At 49.9% G+C, this 15,247-nt stretch overlaps 8 protein-coding genes across 8 annotated transcripts; 4 read left to right on the forward strand and 4 right to left on the reverse strand.

Annotated features, from left to right (window-relative positions):
* Nucleotides 1-127: 127 nt before the first annotated feature.
* CONPUDRAFT_49015 (glutamine synthetase guanido kinase) lies at nucleotides 128-2,346 on the reverse strand (the record flags this gene model as incomplete). Its single annotated transcript, XM_007765930.1, has 14 exons — nucleotides 128-153; nucleotides 201-360; nucleotides 434-727; nucleotides 777-787; nucleotides 837-994; nucleotides 1,043-1,059; nucleotides 1,112-1,266; nucleotides 1,314-1,412; nucleotides 1,467-1,526; nucleotides 1,579-1,594; nucleotides 1,650-1,917; nucleotides 1,973-2,034; nucleotides 2,102-2,130; nucleotides 2,256-2,346. The coding sequence occupies 14 exons, from the start codon at nucleotides 2,344-2,346 to the stop codon at nucleotides 128-130; spliced, it is 1,446 nt and encodes a 481-aa protein (XP_007764120.1).
* Nucleotides 2,347-2,442: 96 nt separating this feature from the next.
* On the forward strand, nucleotides 2,443-3,870 carry CONPUDRAFT_47506 (uncharacterized protein; the record flags this gene model as incomplete). Its single annotated transcript, XM_007765825.1, has 7 exons — nucleotides 2,443-2,587; nucleotides 2,642-2,778; nucleotides 2,832-2,933; nucleotides 3,006-3,101; nucleotides 3,155-3,275; nucleotides 3,330-3,561; nucleotides 3,609-3,870. 7 exons carry the CDS (start codon nucleotides 2,443-2,445, stop codon nucleotides 3,868-3,870), a joined length of 1,095 nt encoding a protein of 364 aa, XP_007764015.1.
* On the reverse strand, nucleotides 2,653-4,807 carry CONPUDRAFT_134807 (uncharacterized protein). Its single transcript, XM_007766416.1, has 7 exons — nucleotides 4,745-4,807; nucleotides 4,575-4,688; nucleotides 4,311-4,514; nucleotides 3,618-4,261; nucleotides 3,330-3,560; nucleotides 2,988-3,275; nucleotides 2,653-2,933 (listed from the first exon to the last, which is right to left on the reverse strand). Exons 1-4 carry the CDS (start codon nucleotides 4,791-4,793, stop codon nucleotides 3,903-3,905), a joined length of 726 nt encoding a protein of 241 aa, XP_007764606.1. The 5' UTR covers nucleotides 4,794-4,807; the 3' UTR covers nucleotides 2,653-2,933; nucleotides 2,988-3,275; nucleotides 3,330-3,560; nucleotides 3,618-3,902.
* Nucleotides 4,808-4,907: 100 nt separating this feature from the next.
* Nucleotides 4,908-7,105, forward strand: CONPUDRAFT_117277 (RCC1 BLIP-II). The gene is made up of 7 exons (XM_007766417.1): nucleotides 4,908-5,248; nucleotides 5,304-5,520; nucleotides 5,578-5,792; nucleotides 5,848-6,264; nucleotides 6,314-6,429; nucleotides 6,480-6,647; nucleotides 6,707-7,105. The coding sequence occupies exons 1-7, from the start codon at nucleotides 4,971-4,973 to the stop codon at nucleotides 7,042-7,044; spliced, it is 1,749 nt and encodes a 582-aa protein (XP_007764607.1). The 5' UTR covers nucleotides 4,908-4,970; the 3' UTR covers nucleotides 7,045-7,105.
* A 208-nt stretch (nucleotides 7,106-7,313) lies between these two features.
* CONPUDRAFT_134809 (uncharacterized protein) lies at nucleotides 7,314-8,245 on the forward strand. The gene is made up of 5 exons (XM_007766418.1): nucleotides 7,314-7,374; nucleotides 7,428-7,564; nucleotides 7,618-7,867; nucleotides 7,922-7,998; nucleotides 8,047-8,245. The coding sequence occupies exons 1-5, from the start codon at nucleotides 7,334-7,336 to the stop codon at nucleotides 8,139-8,141; spliced, it is 600 nt and encodes a 199-aa protein (XP_007764608.1). The 5' UTR covers nucleotides 7,314-7,333; the 3' UTR covers nucleotides 8,142-8,245.
* Nucleotides 8,246-8,292: 47 nt separating this feature from the next.
* On the reverse strand, nucleotides 8,293-11,074 carry CONPUDRAFT_149822 (uncharacterized protein; the record flags this gene model as incomplete). The annotated part of the gene is made up of 11 exons (XM_007766419.1): nucleotides 8,293-8,313; nucleotides 8,365-8,756; nucleotides 8,818-9,486; nucleotides 9,537-9,924; nucleotides 9,977-10,018; nucleotides 10,073-10,264; nucleotides 10,313-10,595; nucleotides 10,643-10,754; nucleotides 10,808-10,906; nucleotides 10,963-10,986; nucleotides 11,050-11,074. 11 exons carry the CDS (start codon nucleotides 11,072-11,074, stop codon nucleotides 8,293-8,295), a joined length of 2,247 nt encoding a protein of 748 aa, XP_007764609.1.
* Nucleotides 11,075-11,255: 181 nt separating this feature from the next.
* On the forward strand, nucleotides 11,256-12,765 carry CONPUDRAFT_134811 (P-loop containing nucleoside triphosphate hydrolase protein; the record flags this gene model as incomplete). The annotated part of the gene is made up of 7 exons (XM_007766420.1): nucleotides 11,256-11,421; nucleotides 11,473-11,551; nucleotides 11,602-11,681; nucleotides 11,738-12,013; nucleotides 12,064-12,499; nucleotides 12,550-12,696; nucleotides 12,751-12,765. The coding sequence occupies exons 1-7, from the start codon at nucleotides 11,345-11,347 to the stop codon at nucleotides 12,763-12,765; spliced, it is 1,110 nt and encodes a 369-aa protein (XP_007764610.1). The 5' UTR covers nucleotides 11,256-11,344.
* CONPUDRAFT_79684 (heat shock protein 70) lies at nucleotides 12,760-15,188 on the reverse strand. The gene is made up of 9 exons (XM_007766065.1): nucleotides 15,089-15,188; nucleotides 14,985-15,034; nucleotides 14,795-14,933; nucleotides 14,724-14,742; nucleotides 14,491-14,669; nucleotides 14,006-14,438; nucleotides 13,495-13,952; nucleotides 13,266-13,444; nucleotides 12,760-13,212 (listed from the first exon to the last, which is right to left on the reverse strand). The coding sequence occupies exons 1-9, from the start codon at nucleotides 15,139-15,141 to the stop codon at nucleotides 12,884-12,886; spliced, it is 1,839 nt and encodes a 612-aa protein (XP_007764255.1). The 5' UTR covers nucleotides 15,142-15,188; the 3' UTR covers nucleotides 12,760-12,883.
* Nucleotides 15,189-15,247: the final 59 nt, after the last annotated feature.

The following is a 15,247-nucleotide window of genomic DNA, read 5'->3' on the forward strand; positions in this document are numbered from 1 at the left end:
TGAGAACGTGCATCTCACCCATGGTGTTTTCTATGAGTGCATGACCAAGAATGTATGATCTACAAGGATATTGTACAAGTGCAATTGTGATAGTGATTTGGTTTGTAGTCGTCGGGGGATTGCAATCTCAGACTAGTTCCAGATATCTCTCAACTACATATTCGGTTAGATATGCTTCACATTGTGGGCAACGTCCGTACCTTCCCAGCTAGTGACGGCTTGATTCCACAACTTGACTTCGTGCTGTCTGGTGCCACCGAAGTGCTCGACAAATTCGTTCCCAAGCACTTCTCGGGCTACACTGTTGGGGTGCATCATTCGCTCTGTAGCCGCCTTTAAAGAAGGAGGCAGCATTGTGACCTGAATAGATGCAAGTAACCGGATTCGTTCAGCTATACTTAAGGCCCAAATAGGACCATATGAGCCCACGTACTTGATCTCTGAGTGCCGGATTGCTTTGATAAGCACTTATCGGGGGGATGGAGAGCTTGAGCTGCTTCTCCATCCCCCTCAGACCGAGAAGAAATGTCACACCCAGCGCGAAATACGGATTCATGTCCGCACCAGGCACACGGATCTCAAAGCGAGTGGCTGCAGGTGGAACAGAGGGTGGCGAGATGATACGGACGGAAGCTGCGCGTGAGTCGTAGCCATAGGTCACGGCGTTGGGAGCCCAAAAAGCCTCTCCCCCAGAAAGACGCTTATACCCATTGATAGTAGGGACCAGCTATCGCAAGTCAATACCAGCCGAGCGTCAATTTTAGTAGATTACCGACCATGGGCATCACTGTCGTGTGTGTCAATCGAGAATAGACGGTAAAAATTGAACTAGTCACCATCTGGCAACCCTTCCAATACTCCCGCAAGGAATTGTTCCCCTTTTTCGCTCAGATATCTCGTGTCATCGTTCGCCGCCCCAGCACGCCCACCGCGTAGTTCAGGCACGGAGAAAATATTGATTCCGTCGAGATCCTTCAGCGATACATGTATGTGTCTTTAGATGCGTGTTAGTTCCAGCGAGTGAACAAGGCTTGGCACCGACCCGCTGCAACCGGGAAGCTAGGAAGGCAGCGATCAGAGGAAAGAAGACCAGCCACAGGTGACGACATACATTTCCCCAAGGCTTTGCCATAAAACTAGGTAGGATTCCGAACTTCATCCCCATGCTCTTTGCGACGTATTTGTAGAGAATTGCGTTATCTGCCATACGCACAGCGTCGGTATATGCGAGGGCTGTCTCTAGGACTCCGGGTCCAGTCTCGGTATCTGCACTGAAATGAGCGTTATCCGTGACCACGTCGAGAAATACATACGGTGTCCTTCAATCTCAATGCCAAGCTTAAGACTTTCGTTGAAAAGACCATGGAAGTAGTCGTTGTTCAACTGTGTTCGCAGCAGTGAGTATCCGTGCACTAGGATCCTTGATTAGATCTCATCTTTCAGAGGCGTCTAAATACCATCCTTACTCCCAGGAGTAAGTGGCTGCAAGTTGGAGAACTTCTTCTCTGACGCAGACTCTGCAGTTTCTGTATGCAATGTATGAGGAATTGGCCATCTTATTCAACGGCCCTTGCTTACCTTTGAAATTATAGTACTAAGTATGATCAGGATGTAGAAGACGATGCAGTGGGCAGGCGCAGATTCCTTACCTCATACTCGACACCGGCGCTACAGGTCAGCTGGTATTTCTTCGAGGCAACATCAGATGCTTTCTTGATGACGCCTCTCGGGTCGGCGCACAGAGGCTCCAGTGTGTCCGGGTCCAAGAAAGAAACTAAGAAAAAGGGGACGTTATCTTCCCAAGGTAAACGACGGTAGGTAGCCAGATCTATGGACGCGAGGATATCGCGATATCCATTCTGCTTGTTGGAGATGAGTAGTTCACGCGAGTAGACAGTATCGTGGATATCCCATCCGCTATACAGCTGAAATTCATTTTTGGCCACGACGGACTGCAAAGAGGGACCCTCACAAAATGACGCTACAGAACCCGAACCCAGATGAAGACGCTGCGCTGAGGAATTTGTCCTTTGACTGGAGCATATGTGTATGCAAAGGTTAAGGCACCGGCGGCCTGGCTCGTCAACGACAGTAAACTCACCATGAACTTGCCTCGCAAGACCCCATCAACTGGGTGGACAGTTGCTCAGTAGCGGCACCCTGTAAACTCCAAGGATATCAACTCGAGCTCACCGTCAATACCTTCACAATGAAGTTGTGGATAAGCGCAACCTTGTTACGCTAATATCTCTCACCTGCTACCTTGACCTTGTTATCATCCTGAAGCAGGATCTTGAGCTCCTCCAGCGTTGTGGGCGCCCCTTGAGTAGCGATCTTGGACGTCATGACGATACTTTGAGGAAGGGAGGCACTGCCCAATTCAGCCATACAGAGGCTAGATAACCTGGCGCGTAGTAGCCGATCAAACTTGTCATCATCAACATGTCCTTGAAGGACTTCGAATCTGATTCTGGCTTACAGACCCGTGCAACCAAGGCACCATACGAGTTACACGCCACGCTCAACACCCCAGCACCTATATCATGTCTTCTCATCCCTGAACATGAACAGATCGTTGCTGGTTCCGGTGAGCCTCGAAGTCTTGGTTCCGAAATATAAGGTTTTATCCTAGGCCTTTCAGATGATGGGTCTGTTCGGATCTACAACAGTCGGTCTTACAAGGTCGAGAAGGCTATCAGGGGCCTCAAAGCGGAAGTCTCATCGGTGGTATGCCCCCGAGGGGACAGGCCAGAACTTTGGGTCGCATCGGGCTCTCATGTGAATTGTATCGAGTATAATTAACGGAGAGGTCTAACGACTTGATCCAACAGGTCTACAACTTCCTGCTTGCCTCGGAAAAGTTGATATACAGCCTCCAGGATGCTCAGCATACGATCCGGCCGGGGACGGAAGAAGATGACGTTTTAAACGAGGTAAACTTACCCTGCATGCTTTCCGACAGCGTCAATTATGTTAAAAATCTGCAGATCACTCTGAACGACAAGGGCAGTCATCTCGCTGTCAGTCTAGACTCTGGTGTTGTATCGGTCTTAGATCTCGCCACCCGACAAGTCACGTCAATGAAGACACGCCATAGCAATGTCTGTCATCGCGGAGTTCAGCGACGGAAAACGTAGCTGAACGAGTTAACCAGATATGCGGCACCTTGAAGTTCGTACCTGACCGCCCACGTGAGCTTGTGAGCGGGGGATATGATTCTGCACTGTTGCACTTCGATTTTCTGCAAGGCGTTGTGCTTTCCCGCCATGAAATAGGTAATATGAATACCCAGAGGTTGAGAGATGCAATCCTGATTTGATAATGATCAGGTGCCATTCCTCCGTCATCAGGCATATCGCTGTCGCCACCGTTCATCTTGTCACTTGCGATATCGCCTGCAGGAGTCGCTGCCGGAGGGACTGCTGACGGTCGCATATGGGTTGGTCTTGGTGGTGAAAAGGCGTCTTCAGGCACCTCAGGCAAGAAGAAGAAGAAATGGGAAGGGCTGAAAGCCGAGACCGGTTTCACCAGCAAAACCGCGGAAGGGCCAATAGTTGCATTGTGAGCGAAGCGCTTCCTATTATCATTTAAGAGCCTCATGTTTGTAGGACATTCACAGGCCCTCGACGAGTTGTGAGCGTTACGCTGCTTGGCCAAGTTTCTCAGCACAACATTCTCGGCACCGCAGAGCTTTCCCTGGAACACGAATGGTCGCTTCAAACCAAAGCTGTGACCAAAGCGAATGCTCTTGCTGTAAGCCGGAATAAGATTGTTGTAGGCGGTCTGACCAGTGAAGGGAGGGGCGTGACCGAGGTTTGGTTGGGAACGGAAGGAGCAGAACCGCGCTCAGGTATTAGTAGCCAGGCTTAAAAACTAAAGTAAGCTGCGTCATATACGAATCATTACCGATTGTTGTCTTCCTGTATTTCTTTCTCTAATTCTTCTATTCGTAGTATGTAACTGTCTCTTTCTGCCTTCATTCGTCGCAGATAGTCTTCGTCCGAAATCTTCTTGCCGAACCTCGCGGCGACGCGTTCAATGAAGGATTTCGGTTCCGAAGGGGGAGGCTCGGATGGTGTTTGGTTTAAAGAGAGTTTGGAAGGAATGACGCCTGTGGCCTGCGAATTCACGGGCACAGAGCCAGTGGAGGCCCGAGAAATGTATTGCAGTCGAGCTATTCGGACTTCGTTCGAAGCCCACTGCAGGAGGGTGCATACTATTGCGCCAGTGGTGAAGCCAGATAAAACGCCTCCTTTCCCTCCTGAGACTATTCATAAGCTTGCGCACTAATCTGACGCTACAGCACTTACGTCTGAACGCGTTAAAAATTGAACCCGTACATGCACCGCTGATACCAGAGTCTAGTAGCTTGGATGTCTTCATATCACCCCACGACAAGGCTTCCTCATGGATTGCGAAGGTCCGACCGACGCCGAACATGCGTTTGCGGATCTGGTACTGCTTACCAGGATGAAAGGTTACCAATGTGGGGCTGACTACGCATTCTCTGATTCCTGGCCACGGTGATGTAGATATTAGCATATTGAGCATTCAGAGGAGATTAACCGACACACCAAAGAAAGTCGCGGAAACCAGAGCACTATTAAAGGCGGAAAACGTGATGAACGACGCCGGCGCCTGGCCTCGAAGAACAGCGACCAAGCCGGCGGTCAGCGCACAGACCGAGGCTGAGGAATGTTAGTATAGGTCGAACAGTACTTGACGACGTCGAAGACGGACTTGCATGTTAATCCTATGCCCTTTGCAGCTGTCTTGTGCGCTGAAGGGTCCATGTTTTGCTTCAAGTCAGCGCGTCGGGAACAAGCTTCTATTTATTGACCCCGAAAGTCAAAATGTTGTCATAATACCTGGTCCGCGCCGGACTTTGCTTCCGCCCTTCGAGCACCTTTGGCTTCCACAAACCGAGCCCATAAAGCTACTTCCACTAATTCTTGATATCTCGTGTAGACATGCTCAGGCGTCAGCTGTTCAAGAGTCAGAACTTTCGACGGCTTCATACTCAGGCCTCCAACACCTCTCGTTCACTCGCGAGGCACCGTCCCCTGACTTTATACACTTCCCTTGCCATCTCAGCCGGTGCTCTTTGGTATTCCCTCGCCCACCCAGTGTTTGCAGATGCACCTCCTCTTGTCTTGCCAGAAAGTTTTGCCCCTCTTCAGGGAGATGATATAGCCACTGGAGAACTTGAGGACGGCAGCATTACTGGTGTGGTCTGGGGCTCAAACAAGTAGGCTTATACTCGGAAATTAAAAGTTGAGCTGGCCTTCTGACAATATATGTAGGAACAATGTGATTTCTCCAGACCATCCCGAAGTAGACCTTATTCAGAGGCCGGCTGCCTCCAAATGGTTACAAAAGGTTGCTTTGCGCGACTTAGCTCTTCACGAAGCACATGGGGCGTGTGTGGACGCTCGAGGTGACGTCTATCAATGGGGAACGGGTTTTTATGGCAAATCTACAAGTCAGGCAAACTTGCCGCAAATGACACTCTCAGGCAAGGTAAGGTCCCTTGTGTCTTAGCTTGGGTGGGTGAATGCAAGTCTTATTGTCTCGTAGAACATTGCCAGCTTGCAAGTTACTGAAAGCCGAGTGTTTGCGCTTTCATTATCCGGCAAAATTTACGTCCTTGCCTCAAGCCGTGAGCAGCAAAGACCTTGCGAACAGTCCCCTACCGAAGGCATTTGGGGTCTTGGTTCCATTGGTATCAGACAGAAATCACCAGTCGACTATGTGGAGTTGTCAACAAACACCCCTTTGTCATGGGGTGAAAAGTGAGGAGATATCACATCCTAAAGCTCCTCTTTAAATATTCATTGGCACCGCTAGGTTTGTCTCCATTTCAGCTGGCCAGGATCATGTTCTGGCTCTCACATCGTCAGGAAGGACGTTCTCCTATGCAAGCACCAAGAAAGCTAATTCTCATGGACAACTGGGCTACCGAAAGTTTGACCTCCCCGCATCGGTCACACAGACGAAATCTACTACACGGATCCCTGTGGAGCTCTTGCCGAAACTAGCGAAAGATCCTTATTCTAGAGCTTCACCGTTTATCAGAGAGTTGGCCTCTTCTTCTGCGGATCCTCTGGAAGCTATAGACGACAGACATATACGATTCTCGGATACTCTTTTCGAAATACAGTCTCTGCAAGGCATCAAGGTGTCGCAGGTCGCAGCAGGATCAAGAAGCAGCTTCGTCCTGACTGACTCTGGTCGAGCGCTTGGCTTTGGAGCCAATGAATACGGGTACGCTCAGGATGGTATCATACTGAGCCTACTGCTCAACTTTGCGCAGGCAGATGGGTCTCGGAAGCAATGTGACACTGGATTCAATCGCTGTTCCGACTGAAATAGTTTTGTCCCGTAACGTCCCACCCTCAACAAGTACCAAGTGCCTTGAAATCGCTGCGGGTAATAACCACAAACTACGGAACATCAATCCATCTAACATAAGCTTGCAGGTGGCAATTTGACCTGTTTCGTAGCTGAGCGTACCGGACTAAGCACTGGTAAATTTGTTGATGTGCTGGTTTGCGGAAACGGACAATGGGGTGGCTTGGGTAATAACGTGTTTACTACATCCCAAGGAAACCCAACAAGAGCCAGAAATGTTAGTGGTCTCAAAGAATGTAAGCCTTAATGCTCTGCTTCTGGACTGATTTCACAGCCACTAACATTCGACTCCCAGATAACGAAAAGCTAGGAACATCTTCGCCAATAGTACCTCATGGCATATCCATCTCTCCCACTGGTCACATACTTCTAAGCCTGGACACTCGGCATGAAGGCTCAGGCCGTGACCTAGTTGTCTGGGGCTTGAACCAGGACTACCAATTGGGCACAGGGAGGAAGTCAAGTCTAGCTGTGCCTACTATGATTGAGAAGCCGGATGGAAAACGCTTCATGCTTGTTGACAAGAAGGCATTGGTCGATGACCTTCTCGGACGGTCATACGGGAAGGTTCTGGTCCAGCAGCATGCTGTGGCAGGATATGGAAATAGTGTCATTTACTGGAAGATCTGCTAATCTTGTATACATATCAGTTACATACATTTCTTATAATTTTAATCAATCAAATCTCTTCTCGCAACGAATTTCTCTTCAAATCAGCGTAATATACGGTGGACATCCGATATCCAAAACTTGTCCAGTAAATACTAAGTAGTAAATACTTGGATTTGGCTCTGGTTGATCGGGTTGATCCGACGCGGTCACATGAGGTTCACGTGGGACTCGACGGTGAACACGCGAATTTCGTCGAAACCGTGACTTGTTCACAACTATCCCGATCCCGGGCGGAACAAAGGAACCAAACATGTCCAAGGAGTCGTACTCAAAGAATCTTCAGGAGTGCATGTGAGTGGTCCTTTCAAGGCCTTGGTACACTTGCGCTCATGACTGATCCTTAGTGACCTAATCAAGGAGATGACTACTATCATCGACCCCTCTGACGACTACCTCACCATAACGGCCGCCGAAGAGCAAATGAAAGTCAACTATGCCAAAGGGAAACGCGAGATTGACGACGCGTACTCGAACCTGAAGTGTACGTGCCACGCGAATACTCAGAGGAACCGGTGAATAACATCGTACTCGAAGCGCTTTCAAGGGTGCTAGAAGCCGCACGCAAGTCGTCCACCCGCCCGCCCGGCGTACCCACCGCTGGACAACATGCGGCATATCTGGATGAGATGGAGGTTTCACGTATGTCGCTGGCAAAGGCCATTCGCGACGCGGAAAGCACGCTGGCTGCCAAAGAAGCCGAGCTGACTGCTTTGAAGGAGGAATCCACCCGACTGGAAAGGTCCGATCCTGCTCGAGATCATCAGCTTGAACTCGACGGCACAGCGTGCGTTTATGCCTTCTGCCTTGGGAAACAGAAAGCTGATCATAAACGAATCAGACTACGGTTGCAGATATATCGTGGTCTCGGCTTTGAGCCGGTTCTTGCGGACGGCATAGTCAAGAAAATGATCATACGTATGTTTGGTGCATTGGGGCTCGATGAATGTCTGATCTCTCTGTTAGGTTCCGAGTCTGGAGACATCAATAGCATCCCCTTGAACAGCAAATCCTTTGAGAATGAGCAGGCAAATCAGTTATGGAAGTTCGCTTCATCATGACTCTTGACTACGATCGTAATGTAGCACTAGAATTGTAGCTTTAGATATGGAGTAATAGTGATTGGTATAAAAACCAAGGGACGGCTCGAGGGCTAAATGGACTGAAGTGGAGAAAAAGAATAATAAGTTACATCTATACAAGACAAAAGAACTAGGCGGTCATCACTACGTCCTGGGGAAAATGAGTGAGCTTTGAGAGCGAAATGATGTGCGACATTCTCACCTGTCCGTTACCCTTGACTATCCAAATCCTACGGTCTTTACACTTCTCGCCAACCTCTCGCACCTTTGCTTCAATGGCGTTCTTCTTCACCTTGTTCTCTTTCAGTTCCTGGTATATGCTTTCGACGATGAACGTGAGGTTTGACGTTGCCAGCGATGATATCTTGGACAGGAGGATGGGAAGGTAAGTATCTGGGAAGGTCGTTTTAGGCGTGAGGGCAGAGGCCACGCGCTTGGATGTAGAGTTTGCCCCGCCATTAGCCTGAGATACGACACCGCCAACCTTATTGGGTACTGTTGGGACAACGAAGGTATTTCCATCAGAATTGACAGGTGGTCGCTCCTCAAGAGCAGTCGAGATGTAAGTGAAGGGATCAATGGGACAAGGACAGTCTGGAAATGCGTTGAGCAACTAGCTCTGCAATAATTGAACTTGAACATAGAATAGCCGTACCGTTAAGCAGTTGTATGCGATAGTGTTCGAAAGGCTCGTATTCGCACTCCCCAATTGCCGGTTCCCAGCATGGTCCCTTAGCGAAGGGAACAAGGGGAACAACCATTCTCCGCTTCTTCGTAGGTTGATCATGATCTCCATGTTCTTTCCGTTTGGGAAGCGGTAAGGGAAAGTCTAGTGGGGGAGAGTTATCTCTAGCTTCAATCGGAGTTCCTGGATCCTCAACATCCTCATCGTCGACAAGCCAGCTGTCGAGGTCAGAATCGGGTTCTTCGCCGTCTCCTTCATCATCTTCACCATCCTCCATGACGTCATCAGCATCCCCTGGTTCTTCAGCTTCCCATTCTTCCCCACTGTCGTAGCCGTAATCCCGTGCCACGACGTCTTTCGCAAACGGCCGTCGTGGTCCGACAACTTGAGTTGGTCGTGTCCATGTCCCGAAGTATCCAGGTCGGTTATCTTCTTGGAAAATGAGTACCTTCGCGGGAAAATAGTCTCGGTCGCGAAGCAGAGACAAGATGGTTCGGACTTGGGCGGGATCGTCTGCGACCTCTGCCTCGGCAATGCGGGCCATGGCATCTCGTACACTGCCATGTCTTGAACCCAGGTTGCCCGAGGTACAGATACCACGTCTGGAATCGAGCAATCGAAGGGTGTGCTCCAGTCTCTCTAACATCCTGGACGTTAGGTACGGGAAGCGCAGTTGTCATTATTCTCACCTCGTTCACTGTATGTAGAGATCGACGTGCCGCCTACAGGATTGTCCATTCCAATTTTCTGGATGAAAGGATCCTCGTCAACCATTATCGCCTCTGCATGACTTTGACCAGAGCCAGAACGCGTATTCCTCCGCTTCTTCTGTTCCATGAAATAGTTGACTGGAGCTAACTCGGCTCCTTTCTTCAGGATGAAAGGTTTGAACGTCTTATAATACTCTGCTTCTGCTGATGGTGCAGAAACGCGAGAAGTCTTCGGAGAATCTTGTTTGGCGGAAACTCTAGTTTTGCCAAAGAAATTCGCCATCAAAGATCGGGATTTCTCTTGTGCTGCTTGCAGTTTCTTTTCCTTTTCGACTTTTAGAGCCCTTTGTTCTTCTCGCTCTTTCGCCTAAACGATGGATAATGAGGATTATGTCGCAGGCTCAATCACGAGACTTCACCTTAGCAACTTTGACGGGATCCACCTTCTTAGCTTGGGCATCCTATTTCAAAGATATTTTCAGCATTTCCGTTCGCGGATGACGCAGTTATAATACTACTTCGTTCTCAATACCGTCTATTTGTGTAGCTTGATCTGGCTTGGTCTTGTGGTCTGAAGAGTTACTACTTGCACTGGGTCCCGGATTGTTAACGGTTTGCGAGAGCTTCGAAGTGCCTTTAGGATCCATTATCGTATCCCGATCCGCTTGTGACAATGCGTCAAATACCGAAGCAAGTTCTTGTTTCGCCTATACACAACGTCAGTTGTTTCCCATTGGACAGCGGAATAAACCAACCTGGACACGTTCAGCGTGTCGAGCTTCAGCTTTCTCTAGTGCCGACTTGGGGAGCCAATCCTTGTACTCATCTCTTACTTCCCACCGCCACACACAGATCGTAGCGGGCAGTTTCTGTCCAAGGGGCCCGTCTATTCCGTAGTTACTTCTGACGAGAATCTCTTTGACAGCGTTTTCGACGGTGGATGGGGGAAGTGCTGCACTACTTTGACCGTTAGCCCCTTCTTCTGCAGGTAGCAGTTCAGAGCGTATCTGCTTGACCAATGGTGCAATCGTTTTGTCACTGCAATACTGTCAGACTGTGGCCGTTTTGAACAAGCCGTTTCTAACCTCTCATGTGCCAATTTCGCTATCAGTGGTTTATGCGCGTCTGGCATGGCCGTCAGGGGCAGTCGCTGATTATCTACATGCTCTTTGAGCATTTCTCGAAACTGAACGATCTCTGCAGACATCATGTCAGCTCCTTAATGACAACCGACGCCCTACACGACGCACCTTGCATGGTTTCTGATGACTTGTCGAATGCCATAGGCTTTTGTCTGAAGATCACTTTTCCATTCTTGAGCTCAACCATCGCGCGTTTTTCTTCTTTCTCTGAGTGGGTCAACATGGGTGAGCAATATTTCGAACTTGATATAGCCACGACTCACGAGGTCGCGAGCCCGAGTCTTTGTCTACACGGCGTGCACCGCCATGGGCCATAAGATCTCATGTCTAGGAACATGAAGAGCACTTACTGGTGGATGGTTCTCCCTGAGACATGCTGGCACGTCGATTAAGTTTTGTAGTTTTGTCCCGTCGAGCGCGCACCACGGTATGCACAGCGCGTGGCGATTGGGAGAGGTAGGAAGGGGCGCGTAGTGCGTGATGTGACCGTAACGCGTTTATCGACGCGTCGCTGTCACGTTCTGACGCCAACAGCGTGACCGCGTGGCAGACTACTGGCAGACTCGGCGCGTCTTGTGCATTCCGCCAGTAATCCGCCAGAGTTGGTTACGGCACGTTGATCAAGCCTACACACCCCCACCATACATGGCTTTCTTTCAGCAAGCCAAGGCTGCGCCTAAGCACACGGTTGAACCAGCATTGCAGCCGTGGGTCGAGAAATAGTGAGTCCTTCACTCGATGGTGTCATAATAGGGACGCAGACAGTCTTTCAGCCGACCCAAGACCATTGACGAGGTGTCTGCCCAAGAGCATGCTGTAGCCGTCCTTCGAAAAACGCTCTTTTCTACCAATGTCCGTAGAAGCCCTTTGAACGATTGATGCCTCTGAACTCATCTATCCAGCTTCCGCACATGCTCTTCTATGGCCCGCCAGGCACTGGAAAGACATCCACTATTCTCGCACTAGCACGGCAGCTCTTTGGGTAAGAAGAATCATGAAACTGGCTAAAAGGACCTTCGTGATATTAACATGATAAAGACCAGACAACTTCCGCAATCGAGTCCTTGAGCTCAATGCCTCTGATGATCGTGGCATTTCCATCGTACGCGAGAAGATCAAGAACTTTGCGCGTCAGACCCCTCGAGCGCAGGCCGTCGCATCAGATGGCAAAACGTATCCATGTCCACCATACAAAATCATTATCCTTGACGAAGCCGACTCGATGACGCAGGACGCGCAGGGTGCACTCCGCCGCATCATGGAAACCTACGCACGAATAACACGTTTCTGTCTGGTATGTAACTATGTGACCAGGTATGTCTTCTACACATTCTTTGAGGTTAAGTCTCTCTAAACTCCAACAGAATAATCGAACCTCTGGCGTCACGCTGCTCAAAGTTCCGTTTCACACCTCTTGATTCCTCCTCAACATCAAACCGTCTTTCCCATATTGCAGCTCAGGAACATGTCGACGTCTCTCCAGAAGTCATCCAAGCGCTCATTGATACGTCTTCCGGCGACCTCCGTCGTTCTATCACCTACCTGCAATCTGCTTCGCGGTTATCTGCCTCGTCAGAGCCTCCTACGCCAATAACAGCTAGGGATATACAAGAAATTGCAGGTGTCGTTCCGAATGGTGTCATGCTTGATTTTGCCTGTGCACTCGGCATCGAATTTTCGGGAGACATGGACGTGGATAGCGATACTGACCGCGGCCGAAAGCGTGATTTTGACGGCATCCGAAAGAAAGTGAAAGAAGTAATACGGCAAGGGTATTCTGCATCACAAATATTGCTACAGGTTTGTTGTGTAGCACGAATATCGTTCTTGAGCTCACTATCACTCCACAGCTGCATGATCTTGTCATCCTCCATCCAACCCTGCCAGCTCGCCAAAAAGCAAGATGTGCACTCATTTTCTCGGAGGCAGACAAGGCTCTGTGTGATGGTGCTGACGAGGAGCTATGGGTCTTGGAGATTGGGCTTCAAGTGCAAAAGGCACTCTTATGAAAACATTGTTATCCAAACAGTTTCTTCACTTCAGCACTTCAGTGTGACAGCGCATAATTGAGAGTGGTCATGAAAACCATATCATAAAAACGAAAGCTAAAGAAACAACAAATGATGCGACATGGTACATATACAGCCACATAATCTACGATGCCACGCAGGAGGTTGCGATAATTTACCGAAGACCAGCAGTAGCCTTCGTCAGCGCCCGCTTGATTTGAAGCTGAGCTTTTCTGAGCTCATCGGCAGTCGAGTCCTCGATCTCAAGCTTCTCCAATGCCCGGGCGAGCTCGGCCTCCACCTGGCCCTTCGCTCCGCGCTTAAGCTTCATGCCAATCTCAGGAGAGGTGATGGTACCCTCGACCTGGTGGATGTAAGCCTCCAAGTCAGACTTGGCTTCGTGGCGGGCAGAGAACTCCTTGTCCGCCTGCTTGAACTGATCAGCATCCTTGATCATCTGTTCGATCTCAGCGGACGAGAGACGGCCAACGGAGTTGGTAATGCCTTTAATTGCCCATTCAGTACATATGAACAGTCAACAATGAGGGCGAACTCACTGATAGACGCCTTACGGCCGGACGCACGGTCCTGTGCAGAGACCTTCAGGAGACCGTTAGCATCAACCTCGAAGGTGGTGACCAGCTCTGCCTGGCCACGAGGCATAGGGGGAATGCCAGTGAGCTCGAACTCGCCGAGGAGTCGGTTGTCACGGCACTGCGTCCGCTCACCCTCGTAACTGAGGGGTAGAATTAGTAAATGTACAGCGGCGGCATCAGATAAACTTACACAGGGAAGGTAACAGTGGTCTGGTTGTCCTCAACAGTGGTAAATGTTCTCGACTTGTTGGTGGGGATAGGGGTGTTACGGGGAACAACAACACCGAAGACATCGCCCTGCATGGCAACACCAAGAGACAAGGGAGCAACGTCAAGGAGAAGAAGGTCTGCGGTCTTCTCCGAGGTTTGGCCAGTGAGCACAGCAGCCTGAACGGCAGCACCGTAGGCAACAGCCTCGTCGGGGTTGATAGACTTGTTCAACTGACGGCCACCAAAGAACTCAGATACGAGGGATTGAATTTTGGGGATACGGGTGGAACCGCCGACAAGGACAATGTCGTCAACCTTTTCGCGGGGAATTTTGGCGTCCTTGAGGACTTTCTCGACGGGATCGATCGTCGACTTGAACATCTGAGCGTTGATCTCCTCGAAACGAGCGCGAGTGATGTTGGCGGAGAAGTCCTCACCCTTTTTAGATAGTTAATGCACAAATAATTGATGAATAGTGTCAGTGTGCTAACCTGGAAAAGCGAGTCGACCTCAACAGTGGTCTGAGTGACGCTAGAAAGCGTACGCTTGGCACGCTCGCAAGCACTACGCAGGCGGCGGATGGCACGAGCATCCTCGGATATGTCAAGCTTCGTCTTGCGCGTGAACTCGTTCTTGAAGTGGTCCAACAGGGTGTTGTCGAAGTCCTCACCACCCAAGTGAGTGTCACCAGCGGTTGCCTTGACGGCAAAGACACCACCAGTGATGTTGAGGAGAGAGACATCGAAGGTTCCACCGCCAAGGTCGAAAATGAGGACGTTCTTCTCCTCTTTAGACTGACGGTCGAGACCGTAAGCAATAGCAGCAGCGGTGGGCTCGTTGATGATACGGAGAACATCAAGGCCAGCAATGGCACCAGCATCCTTGGTGGCGAGACGCTGCGAATCATTGAAGTAGGCGGGGACGCTAGATCAACCGTAAGCCATTAAGCCAAGCATATAGTTTATGAACCACTCACGTCACGACAGCCTTCTGGACGGTCTTGCCGAGCTTAGCCTCGGAGATCTCCTTCATCTTGGTAAGAACCATAGCAGAGATCTCCTGAGGGGTGAAGGTCTTCTCCTCGTTAAGGTAGTTAACCTTAATCAGAGGAGAGCCCTCTTTTTCCACAACCTCGAAAGGCCAGTGGGTCATGTCCTAAAAGTGTCAGGTTTAGCGCTCGCCCATAAAACGGAGAAATTTTCGGATCACCTTCTTCACATCGGGATCGCTACAAGACATGATGATTAAGCGATCGCTCGCACCCAAAGCAAACCACATACTCATATCGGCGACCGATAAGACGCTTAGCATCGAAGACGGTGTTGCGGGGGTTCATGGCGGCCTGGTTTTTGGCGGCATCGCCGATGAGACGCTCCTCAGTCGAGAAGGCAACATAAGAGGGAGTCGTCCGGTTACCCTCTGCGATGTGACGTTAGCACTGACGCGAGAAAATTGGAAAGGTTGACTAACGATCGTTGGCAATGATCTCGACACGATCGTTTTGCCAGACACCAACGCAACTACGAAAGTATCAAATATATGTTAGGCGATCAACGAGGTAGACGGTCACGCACGAGTAGGTGGTGCCGAGATCGATGCCAATAGCGCCGTCGAAAGCGTCTTCCATTTTTTATGAGAGGGAGAGGGAGAGATAAAAGTGAAGGGAGGGATGTGATGGACGGAGGTGAAGAAAAAAATCGATCAACCGCAAACTCAGCTTAAGCACGCGGAAT

Source organism: Coniophora puteana, assembly GCF_000271625.1.
Source record: "Coniophora puteana RWD-64-598 SS2 unplaced genomic scaffold CONPUscaffold_2, whole genome shotgun sequence".
Classification (NCBI taxonomy): domain Eukaryota; kingdom Fungi; phylum Basidiomycota; class Agaricomycetes; order Boletales; family Coniophoraceae; genus Coniophora; species Coniophora puteana.

Excerpts from the sequence above, each read along its gene's own strand:
- CONPUDRAFT_79684 (XM_007766065.1), bottom strand. The coding sequence starts at position 15,141 with ATGGAAGACGCTTTCGACGGCGCTATTGGCATCGATCTCGGCACCACC. Across the intron at positions 14,439-14,490 it reads GTCCAGAAGGCTGTCGTGAC|CGTCCCCGCCTACTTCAATG; the intron begins GTGAGTGGTTCA and ends CGGTTGATCTAG. Across the intron at positions 13,213-13,265 it reads CGGCCGTAAGGCGTCTATCA|GCATTACCAACTCCGTTGGC; the intron begins GTGAGTTCGCCC and ends GGGCAATTAAAG.
- CONPUDRAFT_134807 (XM_007766416.1), bottom strand. The coding sequence starts at position 4,793 with ATGGACCCTTCAGCGCACAAGACAGCTGCAAAGGGCATAGGATTAACA. Across the intron at positions 4,515-4,574 it reads GGTTTCCGCGACTTTCTTTG|GAATCAGAGAATGCGTAGTC; the intron begins GTGTGTCGGTTA and ends CACCGTGGCCAG. Across the intron at positions 4,262-4,310 it reads AATTTTTAACGCGTTCAGAC|GAGGGAAAGGAGGCGTTTTA; the intron begins GTAAGTGCTGTA and ends GAATAGTCTCAG.
- CONPUDRAFT_117277 (XM_007766417.1), top strand. The coding sequence starts at position 4,971 with ATGCTCAGGCGTCAGCTGTTCAAGAGTCAGAACTTTCGACGGCTTCAT. Across the intron at positions 5,521-5,577 it reads AAATGACACTCTCAGGCAAG|AACATTGCCAGCTTGCAAGT; the intron begins GTAAGGTCCCTT and ends ATTGTCTCGTAG. Across the intron at positions 6,265-6,313 it reads TTTGGAGCCAATGAATACGG|GCAGATGGGTCTCGGAAGCA; the intron begins GTACGCTCAGGA and ends AACTTTGCGCAG.
- CONPUDRAFT_134809 (XM_007766418.1), top strand. The coding sequence starts at position 7,334 with ATGTCCAAGGAGTCGTACTCAAAGAATCTTCAGGAGTGCAT. Across the intron at positions 7,375-7,427 it reads AAGAATCTTCAGGAGTGCAT|TGACCTAATCAAGGAGATGA; the intron begins GTGAGTGGTCCT and ends ACTGATCCTTAG. Across the intron at positions 7,565-7,617 it reads CGCGTACTCGAACCTGAAGT|CGCTTTCAAGGGTGCTAGAA; the intron begins GTACGTGCCACG and ends TCGTACTCGAAG.